Source organism: Ictidomys tridecemlineatus, chromosome 5 (genome assembly GCF_052094955.1).
Source record: "Ictidomys tridecemlineatus isolate mIctTri1 chromosome 5, mIctTri1.hap1, whole genome shotgun sequence".
In the NCBI taxonomy this organism is placed as follows: domain Eukaryota; kingdom Metazoa; phylum Chordata; class Mammalia; order Rodentia; family Sciuridae; genus Ictidomys; species Ictidomys tridecemlineatus.
Genome location: NC_135481.1, coordinates 46,818,583 through 46,845,229, shown reverse-complemented (window position 1 = coordinate 46,845,229; position 26,647 = coordinate 46,818,583). Strand labels below are relative to the sequence as shown.

The following is a 26,647-nucleotide window of genomic DNA, read 5'->3' as shown; positions in this document are numbered from 1 at the left end:
GTATGCCTGAGCAGTGTGACAAATGGTGGTAACATTCTTTGTCTTTTGAGGAACCTCTATACTCATTTACATAAGGGTCCTACTAATTCACTTTACCTCCAACTGTATATAAATTTTCTTCCTGGCTCTCTTTGCCAGTATTTATTGTTATTTGTATTCTTGATATTTGCCATTCTAACTGGTGTAATATGAAACCTCATGGTATAGTTTTGATATGCATTTTCCTGGTGGCTAGAGATGTTGAGAATTTTTTCATGTAATTGTTTGTTGCCCTGATTCTGATGTCCCCAGGCTTGGCTACCAAGTGGGAAATCACATGCAGCTCTTCACCCCCCAGTCTCTGATAGCTGAATTCCTGAACTACTGATTACAAAAGCAAGTGCCTTTCACTCCCCTCGACCTCCCAGTGCATTCTGATTTTCCTCACACAGATTCCCAGCATGTTTGAATCAGAATCTCTCCTCAGAGCAAAACTAACTTTCAAGGTAACAGCCTGTTGAGCCAGTGTAGTAATGTTGCTTTAGTGTTCAAGAGATGGCAAGATGCACAGGATTTTTACTCTGAGGAAAATAAGCCAGACAATATGATGATGATGATGATGATGTGTGTGTATGTGTGTGTGTATGTGCATGCACATGAATATGTCTGTAAATATATATATATATATATATATATATATACACATACACACACATATATACACAAATACATATAATATAATTTGTATTTTACTATCCATATTTTGGTAATAATATATTTATGTTACTATATATAGCAAAATAATAATTTCATCAGTATTACATAAAGTAAAATAACAATTTTACAAAATATAGAAAACATTATACATACACATTTATCTGTGTGTACATCTATATAGACACTCATGTTGCAAGTGTTGTATCATGTGTGTCTATCTGGCTGTTTGAGAGTAAGGGTTGTTGTCAGGTATGAGTACAACGTTGAAAATTTGTCAGGTGCAATATTACATAATCATATAGCTGATCAAACTTTGCAGAAATTAAATGAATAATCTAAGTTTGTTGTTATTGATGTTTATTCTTTGCCTTTGGAACCAACAATCTAAATTTCTTTTGCTTTGAATCAGTAAACTCTCTCCTTCTCCATCCTGCATTATGTTAAATTTTTACATGTAAGGAAAAGTGTAATTGTAAAAATAATTTATTAACCAAGACAAGAAATAACTGTCTCCCTTGGTATTAGAAAATTGAAAAATCCAGGGACTCTACATTCATACGAACAATTAAGTCTTGAAAACTTAAAAGGTTTTTCTCATAGAGCAAAGGGAGTGGTATTGTGGTTCCACTCCTTTATCATTTTGTTTTCCAAGTGGGAGAAGACAGTACAAATGTCTTTAGTATCATCTCCATCTCTGAATTAAGATGAATATGTTGTACTGGAATTTTTCAACCGTATAGCAAATGAAGATTTAATTTTATGCTTTGAATAATAGAGGGGAAACCATGTTTAAATAAACCTGAACAGTATCCTTAGAAAGAGACTATGAGTAGATGACATTCCATAACTATATTGCAAAGTTGTAATAAGTTCATTTACCATGTTCCTTATGCTTGGAAAAAAATTCTTAGATTCCTTTGAATTGCATGGAACACAAAATAGCCTTTAAAAACATGCATATAAGTGTAATGGGACCCTCCCTTAGAGATTTAGGGTTTTAATTATATTACAGAAATGTGACACATTTTCTATTGATATATACCCCTGCAATCATGCTGAATTTATTTAAATTAATTAGGAGGAGACTACTGGAGATTGAACCTAGAAGCACATTACATTGAAATACATACTTATCTCTTTTTAATTAAATTATTTATTTATTCTAATTTGTTATATATGAGAGCAGAATGCAATTCAGTTCATATTACACATACAGAGCACAATTTTTCAAGTCTCTGGTTGTACACAAAATAGTTTCATATCATTCATGTATTCATACATGTATTCAGGGTAATGATGTCTTTCTCATTCTACCATCTTCCCTACCTCCATACACCCTCCATTCCTCTCCCTCTCCTTTGCCCTATCTAAAGTTCCTCCATTCCTCCCATGCTCCCCCCACCATTCCCATTATATGTCAGCATCCTTGTATCAAAGAAAATATTCGTCCTTTGGTTTGGGGGATCAGCTTATTTCACTTAGCTTAATATTCTCCAACTCCATCGATTTACCTGCAAATGCTATGATTTTGTTCTTTTTTTAATGCTGAGTAATTTTTTCTATCTCTTTTTAAATAACTTTTCATTTAAAGATAGGTCTAAGTTGCGTAGGGCCTCACTAATTTTCTGAGTCTTGTGTCAAATTTATGATCCTCCTGTCCCAGCCTCCCAAGCACCTGGGATCATAGTTGTGCACTATGCCCAGCAATCATGTTTCATTTTTAAAACAGAAATAATTAATTCAAAGAGATTTGGTATGCACTACATAATCTAGGTCAAATATGTGCACTGTGTTGAGAATATGTGTAGTATTTAATAAATAGCTGAAATTGAAATTTTTATAGCTATAATTTTAATAATCTTTGAATTATGCAAAGGGATATTGATATAGAGTTATGATTCCCTAAAAGTGATCAGGATATAAATATTAAATTTTTGAAAATTTAATAATTTTCATAATTAAAAGAATACAAGCCATACATCTGTGAGAACTCATAGAACATAGATAAGAATAAGTCATATATGCAGTACAATTTAATTTATAGGCCAAAGTGCAGACAAGCTGGGCTGCCACAGTAGATTTTCTGATGACATGAGAGACTTAATTATTATCCCATGGATTTCACATGCTGATTCAGAAGTTTCTTTGTGGCTTTCTTAATATCTTTATTTCTCAGTGTATAAATGGCTGGGTTCAGCAGAGGTGTGATTACTGTGTAAAACACAGCTAGAAACTTGTCCACCCAAGTGATGCTGACTGGCCACAGATAGATGAAGATGCAGGGTCCAAAGAACAACACCACCACTATGATGTGGGAAATGCAGGTTGACAGGGCCTTTGAGGCACCACTTTCAGAGTGAAGGCAGACAGTTAATAGGATATAGGTGTAGGAGACCAGCAGAACAATGAAGCAAGTTGTTGCCAAAATACCACTGTCTGCATTTATCAGCATTCCCAAAGTATTAGTGTCCATGCAGGCTAATTTAAGCACTAAAGGAATATCACAGAAAAAGCTGTCTACTACTCTGGGACCACAGAAGGGCAGCTCCAAAATCATAATCAGTTGACTCATGGCATGCACAAAGCCAATGATCCATGATATCAGAACTAGCCAGATGCACTTTTGTCTGTCCATGACGCTGGAGTAATGGAGTGGTTTGCAGATAGCCACATAATGGTCATAGGCCATTGTCACAAGAAGCACCATCTCACCCCCTGCAAATAAATGAACACAGAGGATCTGGCTCCTGCATCCCCCAAAAGAAATGGTCTTCTTGTCCTTTAGGTGGTCTGTGGTCAATTTAGGGGTGGTGACTGAGGAAAGGCAGAAGTCAACAAAGGAGAGATTAGCCAACAAGAAGTACATAGGGGAATGAAGATGGGGGTCAGTGATGATTAATAGCACAACAAAGAGGTTCCCCACTATAGTCATCATGTAGAGTATGAAGAATGAGAGGAAGAGGAAGATCTGTAGCTCCTTTGAGTTACAAAGTCCCTGTAAAATGAACTCATGCACCACAGATTGGTTTGCTTCTTCCATTTAGTATTTTCTGTTGTAATGGGATCCAAAGAGAAAGTAATGAACTTCTAGAATAAAAACAAGAACTTAATGTTCAGCTTGCAGGGGGTAACTATAGCTCATGCACAAAATGGGAATTTTAGCATTGTACTAAACTTGAGGTCTAAAATAAATTTTTCTTGAATTTAGATGTGTGCACAGCCTGTGGCTAAGCAGGAGGCTACCAAAGTATAGAAAGGTAGGTCGAACATCACAGCAGTCCATTTGGTGGAAAAAACAGAAAAGAGGTGGAAGGAAGTGCCTACATTTGACTGATTATTAAGAAGCTAGAATCAATCAGGTGTATGTGATAAGGGAGGAAGACAGAGCAGAAGAAATCTTGGGCAATTGGTGAGACAGTGGAGCTACTCATTCATTGTTGCTCTCCTGATCTTCTTATAGCCCAAGAATGTATTTGATATACAAAGGAGAGAAGTTTTTATAGACTCAAAATAATAATGCTGTTATGTGCTTCATTGGGAACCTCACTCCATTTAACACATCAAAGGAAGTACAATGCTGCACATCCCTAAGTGTGTTGATGTTAAATTCTGAGGAAATGAGAAGTAAGTTGTATTTCTTGCTCAGTGCATCCCTGCAGGTCATTTTCAAGTATGATTCCAAAGTATCCTAGATCACAATTTCTATTTTGCTCATGTTTTCCATAAGCACAATAATTATTTTGTAATAGTTTTCTAATACTTATAATGAGGTTTTAATAAATGTTTAATATAGTTCTTTCCACTGTCTTTTTAAGGAGCTTTTGAAGGCATAATTGACATATAATAAACTGGAAACATTTGAAGAAAAGTGTTAAAGGAAAAAAGAAGGGCAAGTCAAAAAACTTAACTCATCAAAAGTGAAATATACACACTTATCAAAATGAATATTCTGATTTAAAATATGTATAATAAAATATTCTCCATAAACAGTTTTTCCAAGTCATAAATGAATCTGCCTCTTCTGCAAGAAAGATTTGTCTTTAATGCACAGCTATAAAATATGTTTACTCTTTTTATTTTACCAGAGTGAATCCAGAGCAATGATGTAGATATATTCCAGATGCAAAAATATATTTCTTGTACATAAATCTATTGTTAAATGTATATGTAAAAGGAGAATTAATTTAATCAAAGTCTACTTGCAAAGTATGTGAAAAACTGTTCATCGAATCATTTAAAATAAGGGAGTTAGCTACCAAAAGTGCCCCCAGATGCTGAAAGTGCATTTATATCATTATATACTGTATTTCCAAATATTTTGAATTCCTCCATAAGAATATATTTTTTCAAAACTGTATATTCCTTGGCCTGAGCAATGCCCCTATTGTCATACCTTGATGGGCTCCTTGCTCTTATTGGTAAGACAGGTATCATCTTAGGGAATAGTTTAAATGATCATTATGTGACAGGTAGCCCCTCATAGGATATAATAAAATTCTAAGCTCATTTGTTTTTAAGCTATTCAACTATATTATTTCATTTTCTCTCCTTGAACTATTTATATTTATATACCAGAAAACCCCAAGTTCATTTTTTAAATTCCTTCCTTCTTTCTTCTCCCTCTGCCTCCCTCTCCTGTTCTCCTTCCTTTCTTCTCTACTCTCTTCACTCCCTTCCTCATTTCCTTCTTTTTTTCTCTTTCTTTCTTTGTCTCCTTCCACCTCAATTTCAATGTTTTTTCCCTTACCATTTTTATGTTAGAAACTGGAAGATTCCAAATTCAACAATTACCAGATATTATATGCCAGCTTTGTATTAGGCACACTGAAAGAATCATATTTTAATAAAACAGCATTTATTTATTGCCATTTTGCAGATGTGAAAACTTGATTTTCCCATCATATGGCTAGAGAGCGGCAGAACTTAAATAGAAGCTAGGTCTGTCTGACTTCAAAGTCTGCAATATAAATTTCATGTTAGACATGGCTTTTGATAGAAATCTTGTTTTTGAGAGGACTAAGCAATTAATAATATTTGTGAAATAAGACATATTTTCTATGAGGAGATAATCAAAATAAAAATAAACTTACATTGCATATGGAAATAGAGAAAGAAGCTAATTATATATTAAAATAATTTTAACTTAACCATTTCTTTTCAACTTGACTATACAATATCCTACTAATTATAGTGCCTGAGTATTTCTGCAGCTTTTTACACTTTGAGCAAAAGATACGAGTCATCACAATCCAAAAAGAATCAGAAAAAATTAAGGAAAATTAAATTACCTGTAAAACAGCTTCCCAACCCTGAGGGTCTGGGAGTTTGTAAGAGTGTAGAAGGACTTTGTCTTTTGTTACTTTGTGAAACTGCTGTAAAGAGTCCAGAAGTCTCAGGGACCAGTTGGGAAAAAAAAAAAAAAAACCTATATTATTTTCTGATAACACAGCAACTAAATAATAGATTTAGCTGTGAAAAACTGCTCAACAAAAAAACAAAAAAAATTTTAAATTATTGGATGGGATGCAGTGTAGGTTTAAAATCAGATAGTTTGTGATTTACTTACTCTACAGAAGTCAGCTCTGACACCATATTCTCATAGGATGATTACCTTACATTCTACTTTACATCTCAAGCCAAGTCCAGTTTTCTTTACGAGGTGATCCGTGTTGGTGACAGTGTGTGCACTTCAGTGTGATACATACACACTGTGAAGAATAGACCTGGGCTAGAGACTTTCCAGTTCTGCTTTTAAATAGGGCCAAGTATGTGGACAGACTTTTGTTTACATGTTCCTTGGGGATCCTTAGCTTTCAGCCCTCCCTGATTTGAAAACTCATTATGTGATACTGCACCATTTTCAATGCTAGGTACAAGTTAGACCAAGTTACAATGTAAGAAAAGAAATTTTAAATAAAAGGTAAATTATTTTGGCCTGGACATGGTGGAATTGTACATTGTTGGTTGCCATGTGAAATGGTAGAGTTGCTATGAAAAGCAATGTAGAAATTCCTCAAAACATTAAAAATAGAATTATCCTGAGACCCACCAATCTCTACACTGGGCATATATTTTGTAGAAATGGAATAAGTATTTTGAAGAAATATATAATTTTTCATGTAATTTGAGGTATTATTCTCAATAGCCAAGATACAGAATCTAAGTGTTCGTGGACAGATGAATCAATAAAGAAATTGTGTGTACATATAATGGAGTATTATTGCCTGTCATTTCTGACAACGTGAATAAATTTTAAGGGCATTATACAAAAGTGAATTAAAACCAGTTGCAGAAGGTCAAATGCTGCATGATTCTATTTCTTTGAGGAATCTCAAATGGTGAAACTCATAGAAGTGGACCACAGGATAGTTGTGTCCAGGGGCTGGGGAGGAAAAAAAGAGAGGCATTAATAATTATAAAGATTTAATTATTATAGATAGATGAGTCCTGGAGATCCACCATACAACATTATGTCCAGATTAAATAACATGGTATTATACACTTAAATATCTTTTAAGAGAATAGATCTAATGTTGAGTTCCTACAACAGAAGCCAAAAAACAAATAGCAAAATAACAAAAATTAGCACCCCCAACCCAAAATACCATACATCAAATCAAACAAAACCAAAGGGACCCAATGGAACTCTGGCAAGTGCTGGATATGTATATTATCTTGGCTGGGGTCATGGTTTCTCAGGTGTGTGCACAGATTAAACTCATTACACAGTACACAATAATTATATGCAGCCATTTTATATCAATTTTATCCAAATGCTATTGTTACTTCTGAGCATGGAGCAAATTCATCTGTTAACTGTTTCTATAAAAAATGAGAAGGGTATATATATAGTTATCCTCACTTATCCACAATTTCACTTTCCACAGTCTTAGTTCCCCACTATAAACCATGGCCAAAAAGAAAGGTCAGTATAGGACAGTGGACACTTTGAGGGAAGAGCAGAGAGCTCCAACTCACTACTGCAGTGCACTGTGACAATTGTTCTGCTTCATTAGTTATTGTTGCTAATCTCATCATGTCAATTAACTCTATTGTAGGTGAGTATGTACAGGAACAAACAAAGTTATGAAGGTTTGTTGGTTTCAGACGTCTGCTGAAACCAACAAACCCTCATCCTTCTTCGAAAGGGGTACTGCTGAACATATATCTATCAAAGGAGATTTTTTCCTCTTGTGTTTCTTGGCTTTCCATTTTTATTTTCAACTAGTTTGATGTGAAATGTGTGATTATCCTCTGCCTTTTGCATCTTTTTTTCTTGATCCAGCTACCCTCCTCCCTCGTTCTCCCTCACTCTCTATCATTGTTTCCTTACTACTTTCATTTGTTTTCTCACATATTTACATGAACTTATTTATTCTACCATCCATTATTGTAACCTGAGGACTAGGGTTCAAAGTCATCTCAATAAGAGAACCTAAGAACTCAAAGATTTCTCCCAGGCTGGGACTCTAAAAACCTTCCTGGCACTGCCTCATTGAACCAGAGCCCTTGGGATCTTTCAGATGTGAAAATGCATAAACAATGGTATGTGACTGTGCATGTCCCATAGCTATGAAGTGAAGGAGCTATGAGAGGCAGCATCTGGGCAAGGATGTTGGTTTAGAGAACTGGAGGGAGTATAGGATTTCTGTGAAACTTGAAGAAGTAGTAGGACCTTAGTGATGCAATAAATCAATTCCTTACAGTGTGTAAATGATGATGTAATATTTTTATTTTTGTCATGATATAATATACATGTAATAACATGAAAAGGTTTAAGTCCACAGGTCTAGAGCTAAACATGCACATTTGGAAAACTATCACACCATCCAGATATACAACAGTCCTGTTAAACCCCAGACTTTCCTTGTAGTTAACCAAGCCCCACACTCTGACTCAGACAACCAAGAATCTGATTTTTGTTCCTACAATTTTGCCTTACTTTTAGTTTTTAAATGTGCCTTCATTGTATCTACTTAAATTGCACAGCATGATGTTTGCTATTTATTTTAGTAGTAAATGTTTTCTGTACTCAAACAAATTAACATTATCCATCACTTTACATAGAAACTGTATTGGTGAGAGCACCTAAAAATCTTCAGCACATTTTTGGCATGCAATACCAAATTATAAACTATAGTCTTCATGCAATATATGACTTCTGTAGATTCATTCATCCTAACAGTACATTTTAAAATTTGATACTTCTACCTATTTCTTCCCCAACTCTGCTTTTTGTAATCCCATTTCTCCGCTCTTGCTATTTATTGATTTTGTTAAAGTGTCTGCATATAAACGAGATTATATGTTAGTTTTCTTTCTGATTTATTTCATTTAGCATAATGACCTCCAGTTTCATCCATGTTGTCACAATTATACCCTTTATACATGCCGAATAGTATTCTATTGTGTTTATATGTGCCACATTTCCTTTATCAACTAATCCATTGATGGATACAGGTTAATAATACAATGGCTATTGCAAATAATGCTGCAATGAATGTGAAACACTGTCTCTTGGAGATGTTTATTTCCTTTTTTGCATATTTATACAATAGTGAATGCTATATCATATACTAGTCCTATTTTTAATTTTTGATAGTTCTTGATGCTTTGATGCCTATCAACCGTATCCAAGAGTTCTCTTTCTACATACTCAGCATAACTTAATTACTCTCTTTAACATTTTTTTTCCATACTGGGGATTGAACCCAAGACACTGAGATGCTAGGCAAGTCCTCTACCACTGAGCTATATCACCAGAACTCTATATTTCAAGATATATAAAGCCTGGCTTGGTACTGAGGATCTTCCTGCCTCAGTCTTCCAAGTACCTGGGATTCTAGGTATGTGCCACTGTGCCTCATTTGACATTTCACTCTGTTTTTTTAATAACAGACTTCCTAACAAGTAGAGGGATTTTTGTTGTTGTTGTTGTTGTTTGTTTGTTCTCATTGTGGTTCTGACTTCCAGAACCACCCAGAGTGTTCCCTTTTGAATCTAGGTTTCTTCACTTGAGATTCATTTATGTGCTTGTGTGTGTTAGTAATTTCTATTCATTGGTGATTCACATTCAATTCCATACATGATTCTTTTGTTCATTTTCCACTTTAGGACAATAAGGTTATGTCTAATATGTAGTGGCTAATTTTAAAATTGTGTGAATACTCATGGAATTGTGATACATATTGTTTTCTTTTAAATAGGTAAATGACAGAGTGGGTTTGCTGAGTCAAATGGTTTATTTAATGATATAAATCCTTTTAAGAATTATGTTCATAAAGATGAAAGGCATGGCCAATATACATATGACATCCATAACCATATATGTACAAACATATTGATGCAACTCATTCAGAAGTTTTCTGAAATCAGTATGGGCTTATCATAATGCTGTGGAAAACTTAACATATCCTATCACAAATAGAATTTGTAAGTGACAAAGTTGACAACATAAGACTGGAATGAGATAATTTCAATGTAAAAGCACCCAGTTTTCCCCAGTGAAGTCAAAGGAATTTAATGAACATGTTCATGGAGCATAGCCTACTTCCTCCTGGATTCATCAAATGACAGAGCTCAGGAAGGAATGGAAAGAAAAACAGTTGGGCATTCACAGTGATCCTCCATCCTTAGTGACAGTTTTGACCACCTCAATGAAGACAGTTCTTTCATTTTTCATTAATCTCAGCACTGTGGATTATCCCACATCCCAGGTCTGTTTTCTAATTCTCACAACTCTCTTTGAGATGCTTTCTATTGATTTACATTTGGCTGAATACCTGAAATTTAATTCACATTAATAATCAAAGAAAGAATTCTATGGTGATTACTTGATTAAGAAGAGGTGCTGGAAATTCAAGATGGAGAATTGGAAGAAGGCTGCATTTCCAGATTTCTGTGGTTCTTGATGCAAAAAGAAAACATACTGCTTTTCAGCAAAGTGACTAAAAAAGAAAAATCACTGAAATTTAGTAATAGACAGTAAGAGTCTCTTAGATTCATAAATCTGGGTACATTCAGCAAAGAACAAGAAAGCTTACATTGGAGACAAGTAAGTAACAATAGAGGGAACATCACTGTTCACCTCAGAGTGGAAGGATAACACAGAGAAAGAAACAAAACAGACAACAAAATTGGCATGGAAAAACCTGTAGAAACAGAAAAGCAACGTGGACTTAGCTGATCCAGAGGCTGTATAGCAAACTGGTATTTTAAAAGTGCTCTGTTTCTCAACTGGCAAGCAGAGAGCTGAGGTAGGAGCACTGCTGAGGAGCCATGCTGTATGTAGCTTGCTGCTGTGGGAGCCCAGGACATCATAGCAGACATTGCCAGACTATCCCTGCAAGTGCAACCATGTGGTAAGGCATGTTAGTGAAACAGGCACAAAGAAGATTGTACAAAGGGGGATTCAAGCCAGAGATATGTAGGGGAATACAACTGGCTTTTTCCTTGAGCATGGCGACCTATATGACGAGCTAAAGAGAGTTAGGAAATTGAAAAGATGAGTGTGAATACACTCAGGGAGTAAACCTGGGAAGTTCATGTTCATGGATGGCAAAGTGTGTAAGACTTGTGGAGGGTTGATTCCTCAGCTCCTGGTGAAAAATTCTTGAGAGATTCTTCAGATCCAGACAACCACCTGAGATAGGCATCTGCCTGTCCTAGGGTATAGTGATATAAACTATCCAGAGAGGATATCACCTAACAAAGTTCCTAAGACATGATTAGCTCAGCCACTGAAGCCCACCACTTAGAATTCTGCAGCAGCCCCACCCTGGGAGTGCATCCACCTGGTCTGTCCCAACAGAATGCCAATTGATAATATTTCCCATTCCATCATACCTTATTCTACTGAGAAGGAAAATTGAAAGCCATTCAGTCCTAGGCCACTACAGCTGGTGGTTCAATGAGAAACACATAAAGAGAAAGAGTTTAACAACTCCTAGCCTTTGCTCTGAGGGATACACAGCCCAAGAAGAAATGGAAAGGACAATGAACCTTTATCCTCAGTGACAGTTTTGCCACTTCAGTGGAGATAATTCTTACATTTTTATTAAGAATCATTTTTCTTTTCTTTCTTTTTTTCTTTTGGGGTTCTTTAAGTGTTGATTGGTTTGTGGATATGTGTATGTATGTGTGTGTGTGTGTGTATATATATATATATATATATATATATATACACATATTCACATAGATGTAGATATTTATCTGTTTCTTTTTCTCATTTTTAGCATTATAATTTTTTTCTCTTTGTCTTGTCTTTTGAAGGTTAAGGATTTTCATGGGGACAAGTGCATGGAGTACTGCATACATAACATACATTAAGGGTGTCTGAGTGGTAAGCCACTCCCCTCATGCAAGGCGTATGAGTAGCAAACTGCTTATCCCATAGGCACAGCCCTGGGTGTGAGGCCATGTGTTGCAATCCCAGCATTTGCTCCACAGCCCACTCTTCCATTGGTCACTGCATGAACAGTTGGCCAGAAATTGTATCGTGGCTACCTGTAATCTGCTTAGCTACTGCCTGTGTATATATCCATGGTAACTGCTCAATAAAACCAGACCTGCTTCCTGCTTGGTCTCCAGAGGTCTTGATTAGTGACTCCACAGCCACACTCTCCTCTATTCTGTTCCATGGACCTCCTCTCTGGACGAGAGAGCCCATGCAGATTTTTATTGTTTATTTTGGTTCTCTTTTGCTATTGTTTATTTCTCTTATTTTGATTTCACTCCTTTCTTCTTCCTCTAATAGACAAATTCTCTTGTTTTCTCCTTATCTCTGGCTTTAGTTTCTCTTTTTATTTTTCTCCTCCTTTATAGCCATCACTTGCTACACATCTTCTGCTTTCTCTGTTCACATTTTGATTCTTCTACCTTCCTATCAGATTTTTAAAATTAATAAACTGTAGTTTCACATCTTTTAGAATTATTTGATTTATATAATTCCTGCCCAAACCATGCATGCTGTTGCAGTTATTAGTATTGTGGATACCATAGTAGATACTGCTGTTTACTTTAAAACCAAAGCTAGTTTGCAGCTATGTAGTGGTTTTGCTATTTGCAATTGCTGGGGCTACCATTCCTGTTTTTATGGGAATTATTGTTGTAAATGTCATGGTAGACACAGAGTACTTACTTTAATGCTATATATTGTTTGCTTCTGTTACTGTCATTACCCACTTTCTGTGAGGAGCTGGGAAACTCCTGGGACACTAAAAGATCACAGGTAGAGAACCTGATGCTGAGCTAGATCAGCTGAGAGAGAGTGCACCTTGCTACACCCTCAAAATAACCACACTCACACTTCAATGATTCTTTGATACAAAGAATATAAGAGACCAAGAATAGTGTGGAAATGGACATCCTAATAACACTGAGTCTTCCCATCCACAAACATGGAAAAAAATCTCTCAATTTATTGAATTATCTTTGACTTCTTTCATCAACATTTGAGAGTTTTTGTCATGTAGATTTTTGTACCAATTTTGTTAGATTTTATTATTTATAATTAGATGTATTTTATTATTTAAATAAAATCTCAAAATAGTTTGAGAACACTGTATAAAAGTTCTTATAAGATAAAAGATATCACTTTTCTTTCAAATTCTACCTGTTCTGCCTTTTTATTGCTGATACATAGGAAAGTATTTGACTTTGTTTATGTGGACCTTGTATCCTGCGACCCTGTTGTATAGCTCACATTCCAGAAGTTTGTCATACTTCTTACTTTCATCCAGCAGATAATATACTTTATTATTTCCTTATGATTTCTTCCTCTTACCTTTGGGTTTTTCAAAGGGGAATATATACTCTCAAAATGCATGGATGTAGCTTAGTTAACTATGTTAGTGATTCTGAACTTAGTTCCATACTGATCTGGGAACCTACACTGTATGATTTTAATCATTTTAAGACTGCAGTAGTGTCTACTCTGATAAATGTTTTACATGCCCTTATAACACTAGGTACATTCTGGAATTATTACCCAGATATGGTTTTGTTTTAAAAATGTTTCAGTTGGCACATAACCAAGCCAAAACCCCTAAATAACTATGGAGCACAGCCTTTGCTTGCCCAACCAGAAAGCCCCCAAAGTGACCTTTGCAACCTTGGAGCCAAGTCTACGGCCACACCTAGGCAGAAGTCAAGTCATTAGCCATTCCAATATGGAGCATAGGCTCCTTCACTACTTGACAGGGAAAATGAGGAGCTGTGTTCACAGGCTCAGGACATGGAACATGGCTGTGCCAGGGAGGGGGCTAAGCCAGTGACCTCACTCAATTCTGGGGCAAAACCTGTGAACCCACCTGACCATGAAGAAAAAGAATAAAGCTGGAGGCATTATCTTACATGACTTTAAAACACTGCAAAGATATAGAAATCAAAATATGGTACTGAATTAAAACAGCCACATATATCAGTGGAACAGATTAAAGAGCCTGCCGTAAATCCACGCATTTACAGTCACTGATTTACAACAAACATGATAAGAACAACCACTGAAGAAAGGGTAGATTTTTCAATAAATGTAATGGGAGAACTGAACATCAACATGCATAAAGATGAAAATAGACCCTTGTCTCTGACTAGTTAAAGAGATAAAATGAAAATAAATTAAAGACTTAGATGTAAGACCTGAAACTAAAACTTCCAGGAAAAAACAAAGGGGAATTTCTTCAACACTTGGAATGGACAAAGATTTTTGTGGACAAGATGCCACAAGCACAGCAAATAGACAAAAATTAGACAAAGAGGATTACATCAAACTAAAAAGCTTCTACACAGCAAAGGAAACAACACAGTGTAGAAAGAACCTACAGAATAGTAGAAAATATTTGCAATGCATATCTCTGACAAAGGGTTGATATCCAGAATATATAAGAAATCAAGAAAAAAAAAGAATCATAAAATAAAATCAAAAACACTGATTAAAATGGACAATAGATCTAAATAGACATTTCTCAAAAACAAAGACATATAAATGATGAACAAACAGGTACAAAACAGATGCTCAATATGACTGGTCACCAGGGAATTGGAAATAATAACTATGATGAGATATGACCTCACTTTTTGACCATTGTCAAAAAGACTTAAGATAACAAGTATAGCAAAGATCTGGAAAACAGTGAATTTTTTTATACTTTTTGTGGAAATGTAAATAAGTATGACTATTATTGAAAATAGTATGGAGTTTCCTTTTAAAAATAAAAAATAGGCCTACCCTATGATTCAGCATTTCCACTACTAGCTATTTATCCAAAGAAAATAAAATCAGTTCATCAAATAAATGTCTGCATCTCCATGTTAAGTGCAGTTCTATTCACCATAACCAGGAACAATTGCAGTGTCCTTCAACTAATTAATGAAAAAGCAAATGTGATGCAGAAGCACAATGGAATACTACTGAGTCACCAAAAAAAGAATAAAATCCTGTCATTTACAACAAAGATGGGACTATAAATAAGTATGTTCAGTACAATAAGTCAGGCACAGAAAGACAAATAGCATGTGCTCTCACTTGTATGTGTAATTTATAAAAGAAATTGAGAGTAGAATGACAGTGGCCAGGAACCAGGGACATTGGTGGATGTGGGGTGGGGAAAAGTTGATTCATCAGTATTAATGTACAGCTAGTCAGGAAAGGAATCTCCGGGATACATGTCGCCAGCTGGCTGGGCTGGTGAGATGAGCTGGGTTCAAAGGAGCTGGCTGCAGCAATAAACTGAGAAAACGACGAAGAAACCACACAAAACACGGACATGATTTTCAAGGATGGGACTGCTCAGTGGCCCCAAGGGTCAGTTCCTCCACACTGTATAGCGCTGGAAGGAAAGAGACAAGAGAGAGAGAGAGAGAGAGAGAGAGAGAGAGCGCACCTGAAACCCCCCGATTTTGGGGGGGAAAGACATTCAATAGAGCACTGCACCCAAATAAGGCCAAGGGTAGGGTTTCAAAGGGTGAAAGTCTTGTGGTCAGCAGATTGATTGACATTTTGGCAAATCACACCTATCTCAGGTGCTATGTGGGATCACAGGCAGAGCAAGAGGAAAGGCACACTTGTGTTGCACAACCCAATCAGTGTGAAATGCCAGACTCATCCCCTCATATGCTCAAATGCACATAGCTCACACCCACAGCCCATGGATGGCTCACAACAGATACTATTGCACAGGATTATGACTACAGATAGAAATTAGCTTGAAGAAAGGATTTTTTAGTTTTCACCTCAAAGAGAGGTGAAATGTTTGTGGAGATAAATACATTGCATCTGATTTAAACATTACAAAACATATATACATATCAGACATTACATGGTACCCCTTTAACATGTACAACTTTTGTTTTTATGTATCATTTAAAAAGAATAAAATTGGGCAAAAATTGAATTAAATAAAAAGACGTAAGATTCATATGTTTAGCCTCAGATAGAATATTGAAACTAAGTAGAGTTATTTTGATTTTTAAACAATAAAAGGGGGAACAATGTGGAAGATAGTTTATTATGCACAATGCCAGATTATAAAATGAACACACAGTGTGAAAATCATAGGAATCAGTTTAAGAATATAATATCGGCAAAAGGAACTGTGCTGCTCTGTGTGATGGTCAGTGTTCCAGGCCACAATGTTCAAAACCAGATTTCTGATTGCACACTATGTAGTGTTCAGTTGTTCAGTGGATCCCTTTGGAGGCAAGCTCACATCTGAGGTCCTTTCTTTAAAATTTATTCACTAGTATTCTTTTATTGGTGGAATGGTACTTCCAAATTCATATCTTACTTTTCGAGTACACATTTAAAGGGCATGTTAACTAAAGAAGGACAGAAATAGAATAACATCAGATTTCTATAACTAGATACCAAAACAGTCCTCAAAATATAAATATATGTCCCTATATCAATGTTATTGTTTTATGCATATATAATTATTAAATGATCCTTACTATATTAAAAATTCTTACAAAAATTACATTTTAACTGGGTATATTTATTAACCTAAGTAATAGAATAAAGTACAGAATGAAGGAAAACAAACCCAAATCAGTGTAGAATATAAATTTCTTCACTTGCCAAAAAAAAAATAACTGTAATAAATCAATTCTCCTCTTTAGATGTAAATAGTTTTAACTCAATGAGACAGGAAAATAATAACTTATACCAGTAGGTCTACAAATATACACCAAACATTGGAATTCATGAAACTTTCAGATTTTTTTCAGGTCTAACCAAAATGTGAACAACACACAAAAAAAGTGTTACTAGCTCTTAAGATATGTGAAATTATCCATATTGAGCTCTTATAAATTATTTGGAGATTTTTGGCAGACCCAGGAGCTGACTAATCAGTCTCCTCATTGCCAGCTTCATGTCTTTGTTCCTCATTGTGTAAATGGCAGGATTCAGGATGGGTGTGATCAGAAAGTCCACAATGGCAAGAAACTTATCCACTGGTACTGTGGGAAATGGCCACATATAAACAAAAATGCATGGTCCAAAAAACAAAACCACCACAGAGATGTGAGCTGAAAGGGTAGAGAGGGCCTTGGACAAACCACCTGAAGGGCGTTTCCATACAGTGAACAGGATGAGGATATAAGAGATAATCAGCAAGAAGAAGGTGCCTATGGAAATGAATCCACTGATAGCAGTTACCAAGAACTCCATTCTATAGGTATCTATGCAGGCCAGTTTGATAAACCAGGGAAGATCACAGTAAAAGCTGTCTATCTCATTAGGACCACAGAAAGGTAAATGGACAACAAAAGCTACCTGAATCACTGAGTGAATGATACCAATAAGCCAAGCACCAGACAGAAGCAAACTGCACATCCGTGGGCTCATGATGGTCAGGTAGTGGAGGGGCTTGCAGATGGCCACATATCTGTCCAAGGCCATGGCTACCAGGAGCACCATCTCAGATCCACCCAGAATATGAAGGACAAAAATTTGGATGAGACACTCCTGGAATGATATGGTTTTATCCCCAGAATACAGGTCATGAATCATTTTAGGAACTGCTAAGGTGGAAAAACACAAATCAATAAATGAAAGGTTAGCTAAAAGAAAGTACATGGGAGAATGTAAATGAGCATCGAAGGTCACTGTAAACACAACAAGGGTGTTTCCCAGAATAATCGTGAGATAAAACACTGTAGAGAAGGCAAGGAGGAAATGCTGCACTGGTCTGTAGTTAGAAAGTCCCAGCAATATAAATTCAGAAACTTCAGAGAAATTGGATTCATACATCTCTTTCTTTTTGTGTATGTGTGCTACCTAAAACATCAAAAACAAATCAATAAGAAAATAATTAATCATCAATAAATATTGAAACAGATTTCAATTATTTTATAAGGTAGAATAATTAAAAAGGAAATCTTCAAAAATATCTATAACATATTTTGAAAAATCAGTGTATTTATTATCCATTCAACTACTACTCACCATGAGTGTATACAGTATGCCAGGGACTATGTCAAGTTCTGAAATAGAAGTAAAACATTGATTCTGGCCTCAGCAGATTTGTGGGCTAATGGTGCATCTAGGTATTAAATATCTTTAAATGTAGATAAGACATTGATAACTGATTGACAAGAAGAACTGAGTACTACACGAAAACAAGTGGCTTAACTCAAGGTGGCTGCTTTGACTGAATTAACTAGAAAGTTACTATACTAAGAGTAAGTATAGTCCAGATTGTGAAATGTTTGTTCAAAGACCCTGAGACCTGCAGGAAGGCATTGGGCAGGAGGATGAACAACTGAGATCACATTACATTTCTACAGAAACTTATATCTATGAGATTTGCTTTTTATCCTAAAAGCAACAGAAAACTATCAAGGATTTTAAACAAAAGCTTCCTCATGTTTCTATTTTCAAATGTTCATAGAAGACTCAGTGGAATGAAAGGGCTATAGTGACCATAAGGTGACCCAATGAAGATACATAACATAGTTATACTGGTTATTTGGTTGACTAGGTGTATCAGTCAAACAATGATGGTCAAAGAAAAGATAAAACAGGGAAAACTATATATCTTTGCCTATCAATATAAAGTCAGGGTTGGGTTTGTAGCTCAGTAGAAGAGTGCTTGCCTAGCATGTGTGTGACGCTAGACTTGATTCTCAACACCACATACAAATATATAAAATAAAGGTACATGAACAATTAAAAATATTTTAAATAATAAAGTCAATAAAGATTAACTGGATACTTAAATGTTGAAAGGAGAAGCAAATCCAAAGAAGGTATGGGAATATTTAGGCATATATTAATATTAAAAATTCTTGCCAGAATACCCCATATTCACAAGTCATGCAGAATATAATTAAATTAGTACCCAAAATAATAAAATATAAATAATATATCACATATATGTGTGTGTGTGTATACACATGGATGTATGAAGACAGTGAAAGTAGATATACATGTAGATATATTTATAAGAACTTAAAAACACTATAAAAATAAAGACAAACTAGAAAATAGTTGCAAAATATCAGACAAAACATTAACCTTTTTATAAAAAAAATTAGTCTTTCAAATATAATAGATAAAATGTTTATTAATTTTAAAATGAACAAACTATATAAAGACGAGGGAAAAAGATGAAATCCTAATAGTCAATCAACATATGAACAATAAATATATTATTAGTATTAGAGAAACTTAAATAGGTCAACATTGGTTTACTCTTTTGAACTTAAGTCACAATTTTTTCAGTAATTGATAAGTTACCATAAACGGGGCTATGAGTGAACTAGACACTCTCTTACATTGACAGTGACAGTGTAAACTATTGCAATTTAATCAAAACACATAGGAAACCTATTGTTAAAAAATTGTATATGTAGGAAAATATACAAAGATACCTCTCCAAAATGATTATCTCTGGGTTTTCATGGATGTACTTTTTAGTTTGAAAAAAAAAATTGTTCTTTCAGTCACGGTAAAATGAAGGTTAAATATCAATTGTATAAAGGTCTAATCCATGGACTTATTTTTTCCCATCTAAATTTTTAAAATCAATTCATCTTTGAATAAACAACAGTTCATGCTTCTCCCACCTGGCATGGCCTGGGTTCCAATTACCTTTTCCACCACCAAGCTTTCCTCAGGTTCACCCCACTAACAACCTTTCTTTCTCATGTCATCACTGTCCCTGCTGCCACTCCACAACAAGCCCTGGCTCCACGTGGGAACCACTGCACACTGCATATGCAGGAAAGCAAATAAACTGGATCCATCAGAGTCAAAAACAGACAAAAGCAGAGTGACCAGGCAGGGAGAGGCATTACTCATAAGGTATAGAGCAGGCACTGTAGCCAGAGGGAAACAAGCAGGGGTGATGGGATGAGGCTCCACCAAAAGGGCACTAAGTCAGGACTTTCATAGACAGTAAATGGGAAAGAATAGAACAGAATTGGGGACATAATGCCTTATTGCTACTGTACTCTATATTCAAAATTCTGGATGAAAATATTTTTTTAATTCTTTTTAGTTGTAATTGGACACAAAACCTTTATTTTATTTATTTATTTTTATAAGATGCTGAGGATCGAACCCAGTGCCTCGCACGTGTGAAGTGAGCACTCTACCACTGAGCCACAGCTCCAACCCAAGGAAAAGATTTTGAATGCTGTCACCCAAAGAAATGGTACATGTTTGAGAACATAGTTATGTTTACCCCTATTTAAACATTATACAACTTGCATATGTATCAAAACATCATTTGATATCCATAAATATGTACAATTTAAGTTCTTACAAAATAGTTAATTTTTAATTTAAATTAAAAATGAATTGAGAGAGAAAGGGACAATAATTGCAATGAATGACAATGAATGTTATATTGGACAGAAGTTATAATCAGGTCTATCTAAAAGTTTCGATCATGCAATGGGAGGATTTTAATGTACACATATTCAGGAATACAAATAATGCCCATTCTCTATATTTCCTAACTGAAAAAATGAAAAAATAAGACCAAAACAGAAGTAAGTATAATATGGCAGTGCTAATGGAATTATTTTTCTGAATGGTTAGAAAATTTGAATGATTAATTTGTTTCTTTTATTTTTACTTTTGAAATGTTAAATTTCCCTGTGTTGATACAAACTGTCTTAATAGTTAGTTCAATAAGAACAGAAAATAACATTATCAGAGTATTATGACCGATAGAGGGATCAATGTATTAACACCCCAGGAAGAGAGGATTAAATTTAAAACCACATAAGGAAGCAGAAGTAACTGGAACAGGAGCACACAAGGATGGATAATAAGTAGACTGATTGACATTCAACTATCAGTCATTACTAGTTTCATTGTTTTTGTTTAATTAATCAACAAGAAAAGAAAAAGAATAAAGGGTTGGGAGAACACAGAGAAGAAAAATAGAATTCCTAGGATTTTTAATTTTCAAAATAAAAGGCACTCTTTCACACTGTTGAATTGCATATTGATGATATTTACAAAAATGTAACATCTGTTTCTAGCACACTAGCAAATGAACAAATATATATCTAGGTGCATCTATATGACATATATTTACATGTGGATACATGTGCATATAGTAAAATATAAAAGTGTGTAAATCAATATTGAAGGTATTAAGCATGTTATAGAACACATCTGCAATAACATATATGAAGTTATTAAAATCAGTTGCATCATTTACACACATGAATCTGGAAATATTTCATATTAAAGTGAAAAACAAGAACTCATAATGAATTTAATACTATGGAAATGAGGGTATGTAACTGAATAAAACAATGTCCAGGAATGCACAGCAAATACCACCAGTGACAAATCCTGAGAAGTAGGATAAAATGTGGTTTTCACTTCCAAAGGTCTATATTTCTGTGTTATATCAATACAACCCTAAAAAAATGTATTGCTTTAGATATAAAAGTTGATTTTTAAAATACAAAATAAGAGATTAAAGACAAATTTCCCTGCAAATTCAATGTAGGGATATCATAAAGATTCAAAGTAGCATTTACAAATTGTAACAAAGTTTTATAAATGTTTAGAAAACAATTGTTTTCTGATTTTAATGAAAAAGAAAAATCCTCAGAGTTGTTCCCAGAGCCTGTTCTTGGTAAGGGATTCATCACCAAGACAAAACCTCACATTCCTTTGAAGTCTGTTGCTGGTTTCTTGTGAATATGTCTGTCATTCCAGGGAGGAGATGAAAGGCAAAGGGAGAAGAGAGTAGAGAAAGGGACGTGGACAAGGAAAGGGAAGAAATAGAGAAGACAGGCAAGAAGGAGCAGCAGAAAGGTGAAAGGGAAGCAGTTGAACCAGCTTACCAGTGGAGGAGCATTTCCTGCATCTTCCCTGCCTGCTCCCTGCTTAAATTCCCTACTGACCTCTGCCTTGGGAACATCTGAGTATAGTGATAAAACTCTTGGAATCTGTCTACTGCCCAGGTTCAGTCCAACATATGTATACATATGAAATAAAGGGACCCCTTACCTTTTTATTGTAAAAATTCTATCCCATGTGTCAATTCATCAAGGACAACTTCCACACTTGGCCAATTTATATTCTTATATCTTGTGAATGTGTAAATAGGTAACAATGAATCCCAATGATAATGCACCAATACAAATATGGATAACATTTAAAAACAAATAGTTACAACAATAATAATAACAACAACAAAAAGTTCTTCTCCCTCTCTATTCAGTCTGTATTAGGTATTCCTCCTCTTTGCTCTTGCACCATACTGGCAAATTTCCTATATTGCCTATCCCATGGTATAATTTACACTGAGTGTTCTCCTTGTCTGCCATGCTAAATCCATGACTTCTTGATAGCAGAGACTGTATCTTTTTCAAAAATCCTGCTTCACCATAAGTACTGTCATGTTGAGAGAGAAGTGTGTAGTTAGATGGGTACAAGCATGCATGTGTATATAAATGCACAAATGATTGATGATGGTAGCTCTTTGGTAATGAAGTTTTAGACTACATCCTGATCCTATTGAAAAGTGATTCCAGTCCTATTGAAAAGTGATGCCACTGAAATTGTTAAACAATAATTCAATTATTAAACTCTAGAAATTATCATAAACCTATGGCAGTTCTGAGAAAATTCACCATGATACCAATTTCCAGGCTCTTTGCTAGTTTCTGTAGAAAAATAATATGTTCTAAACCCAGAAATTGCCCTGCAAATCAAAGCAGAATCTAAGCATATAGAGCAATGAAAACTCTAACTTCCCCTTTGGAAACACAGCATAAGTATATGCTCAATGGGTGCTTTTGAAACGAAGAATAGAATTGGAGAAAAAGTTTTTTAATGTTTTGGCATAGATACCGGGCATTATGTATATAAGAAAAATAATTGATAATTTTAGCAAGCTGTTAACTTTAATTACATCATCCCCACTCACCTGGCTAAGGGCAAAAGAAAGATGCCAGAAATCAATATTTCTGCCCTAACAGGATTTTTTAAGAAATGTTTTCTTCTCGTGCTGTGTGTTTAGAGCCTCTCACAACTGCTCCAGCTCTAACAAGGACCTAGCAGCAGCATTTGGTGACCACCTGATGGCTGGTGCTCTGAGTCCCCAAGCCGTTTACCATGGGAATTCTACTTTTGAATCCTCATGGTCTTAAAGAGGAAAAAACAAAACAAAACTGAAAGTTTCATTAAGAATGTAAGCAGAAGGCAAAGGAAACTTCAATAAAATATGATAGAAAACTATTTTCAAAGAAAATTAACATCTTATTTTGTCTATTAATAAATTAACTATGGTGTAGACCAATATCAGTGAAAAGGGTATAGGTATTAATGAACTTACTAAAGAGACATTTTTAGAATTCTGCTGGAGACATTTCATGGAATTTTGGGGCACATGGATTCCCAGTTGTTCCAGCAGTGTTAGCTGAAGACATGATCCTTTCTCCCCTGAACAGTCATGGCACTCTGTTCAAGAATCAATTAACATAATGTATACATTTATTTATGGGATCCCCATTCTCCTCTGCTGGTCTATTTGTCTATCCTGATACTAGTACTGAAGCAGAAGATAGAAATGGAAAAATGGGAACCAGAGAGAAAGAGGGTCCCACAACCCAGGATTAAAACCCTAGGCTAAAGCTGTGTTTTGGTTTTGGCTGCCTGACTGTATGGCTCCACTCACACTTGGATACCCCTACATTCTGTTGTTGCCCCAGGCTTCTTCAAATACCTATCCTTAATCATCTTCAAAGGGTTGTTTTGAACCCAAGCAATTCTTTTGTTTTAAGGATCAAGTATGGACAAACTCAGGTTTAAAAACACATTAAACCATCCCATTAGCATTGTACATTGTCAATTGAGTCAGAAAAGGAGATCAAGAGAAACTTTCCAATGAAAGTTTAGTTCCTCATCAAAATCCTATAAAAACCCTCAGACAGAAAGCTCCCATGGTACCCTCTTTGGGAGCTTTCCTTGCTTACTTCTGCTACTGAACTCTCACCCTCTGACATCTGGTACTTCATTCTTCAGGTGTGGGAAACAAGAACTGTTCAGCACTCACACCCCCTGTGTTATGCTACCACACAGTTTATACAGTAGTAGCTGTGTAGTAAGTTTTGAAACTAAGAAATGTGATTTCTCCAACTTTGTTCTTTGCTTTCCATTATGTGAAGTAAAAATTATTCCTGATAAATGATTTCAAAAGTGTAACATAAAATGAAAATTAAAACTCTTCTATGAACCCCCAAGTAATAACTGTTAAGTTTTTTAAAGTATTTTTTGTATTTATACTTTTTATTTTTATTTTTTATTAATAGTTTATTTTTAGAAGTTTTGATTTGGAGAAAAACTCAACAGCTAGTATAGATAAAGAGTTCACACACATAACACACACACACACACACACACACACACACATACATACAATTTCTTCTGCTACTGATATGCCAAGGCCAATGTCTTGGCTTGGCACAGAATCAGGAGCCACCACACAGCTTTATAGGTTCAAACAGCAAGTCTTTATTCCCGCTCTCACACGGCCTCCACACAGGTCCAGGGGCAATCTCGTTCTGCCGTCTGCCCGCACAATTCACCGGCTCCACGAGGCTATCTCCAAATCCCATTTCAATCTCACGAGAACTCAACGGGAACAAGCAGCAGGAACACCCTAATCCCAGCAATAATCTTCAACCTCCAACTTCCCTAAAACCCATTGTCTTAAACTGGCAACGCCTTAAACTCAAGGAGCCGGTTACTTCCTCAAACCTGATCAGCTCTAAACCCGGATCCGCCTTGGTCCTTGAGCAAGGTCACCTTATTAAAGCATGCATGCAATGTCCCATCGAATGTCCTCTAAGCAGCATGGGGTATGCTTGGCAAGGAAATTTCGATGTGTCATTTCTACTTGACAATGGCCCTCAGCACTGATATCTTACATTAGTATGGTACATCTGTTATAATTAATGAACCAATATTAACACATTATTACCAATTAGATCCCATGACTTATTTAGATTTCCTTAATTTTACCTAATGTCTACTTAGATTTCTCTTACTTGGTAGTTTCCTAGACTTTCCTTGTTTTTCCTGACATTTACAGTTTTGAAGAAACATGACCAATATATTGTAGGTTTCGCCTTTACTGGGATTTATTTGATAGTTTTCTGATAGACTATTAAGCAAGCATATGAATGTAATGGAGAAAGGTCACAGGTAAAGAGGAATTAATTTTTAATAATTTATTTGTGATTAATAATTAATTTGATTGACTGATTAATTAAGTCAATCATTTGTGACAGTGTGAACTTATGAATATTCATTTTATAACTTGGGTTCTTCCTGGAACTAGTAAGTAACTAATAAGCAAAGTCATTGAGTATAGAATTAATTTAAGATGGATTACAAAACCTAAATATCATTTTAAAACTGGTAAAAGCGTACAGTTTCTCCTCATTATTAAATGTGATTTTAATATTGGTTTTTCACATGTTCTTTATCAAATATAGAAAATTCTTCTCTATCTCTAGTTTGCTGAGAAGTTTTATCATGACTAGGGGTGTATTTTGCCACAAAATACACAATACTTTGCACAGATTGATGTAATTACCTGACTTTTCTTTTTTAGTCTGTTGTGATGGATTTTACTGACTGATTTTACTGAGCCTTGCATGGCTACAATAAACATACCACGGCTATAATTTTTAATACATTATAATGTGTGATTGGTTAATATTTTGTTAAAACTTTTTTGCATTTGTGTTCAGAAGAGATGTTGGTCTTTTTTTCCATTTCTTATAGTGTTTACATAAATGCTTTGACATAAGGATAATACAGCCTTCATAAAATGAATTAAGAGGTTTCTAGTCTAGCTTCTATGTGGGGACAAGTGCATGGAGTATTGCATACATGGCATAAATGCAAGGCGCCTGAGTGGCAGGACACTCCCCTCATGCTAGGCACATGAGTGGCAAATGGCTTACCCAGCAGGCACAGCCCTGGGCATGAGGCCAATTGCTGTCCCTGTGCTTGCTCCACTGACAGCTCCAGCTTCTCGATTGGTCACTGCAGGGACAGTTGGCCAGAAACTGCATTGGTGGCTGCCTGTAATCTGCTTAGCTACTGCCTGAGTATATATATATGGTAAGTACACAATAAAATCAGAACTGCTTCCTGCTTGGTCTCCTGATGTCTTCATTAGGGACTCCACAGCCACACTCTCCTCTACCCTGTTTCGTGGACCTCCTCCCGGAATGAGAGAGAGCCCACACAATTCTGTTTTTTAGAATAAATTTTAGAAAAATGGTATCATTTTCCATAATATTTGGTAGAACTCACCAACGAAACCCATTGAACCAACTGTATTTCTTTGAAAAATTATTATTTATATAATCTTTTTATTATTGTAGATCAATTCATAGTATTTATTTCTTTCAAATTATTTTTTTTATAATTTTTACCTTTCAAGGAATTGATCCATTTTAC

At 35.3% G+C, this 26,647-nt stretch overlaps 2 protein-coding genes across 2 annotated transcripts; both read right to left on the bottom strand.

The window, feature by feature from the left end:
• Positions 1 to 1,583: 1,583 nt before the first annotated feature.
• On the bottom strand, positions 1,584 to 3,736 carry LOC101962794 (olfactory receptor 4K2). Its single transcript, XM_005337182.3, has 2 exons — positions 2,836 to 3,736; positions 1,584 to 1,645 (listed from the first exon to the last, which is right to left on the bottom strand). The coding sequence occupies exons 1-2, from the start codon at positions 3,734 to 3,736 to the stop codon at positions 1,584 to 1,586; spliced, it is 963 nt and encodes a 320-aa protein (XP_005337239.3).
• Positions 3,737 to 17,005: 13,269 nt separating this feature from the next.
• LOC101962515 (olfactory receptor 4F15) lies at positions 17,006 to 17,947 on the bottom strand. The gene has a single exon (XM_005337181.2). The coding sequence runs from the start codon at positions 17,945 to 17,947 to the stop codon at positions 17,006 to 17,008; it is 942 nt and encodes a 313-aa protein (XP_005337238.2).
• Positions 17,948 to 26,647: the final 8,700 nt, after the last annotated feature.

Coding starts and splice junctions, on each gene's coding strand:
- LOC101962794 (XM_005337182.3), bottom strand. CDS start 3,736: ATGGAAGAAGCAAACCAATCTGTGGTGCATGAGTTCATTTTACAGGGA. Junction 1,646..2,835: donor TAAGAAAGCCACAAAGAAAC/TTCTGAATCAGC, acceptor ATATGCATGTTT/TTAAAGGCTATTTTGTGTTC.
- LOC101962515 (XM_005337181.2), bottom strand. CDS start 17,947: ATGTATGAATCCAATTTCTCTGAAGTTTCTGAATTTATATTGCTGGGA.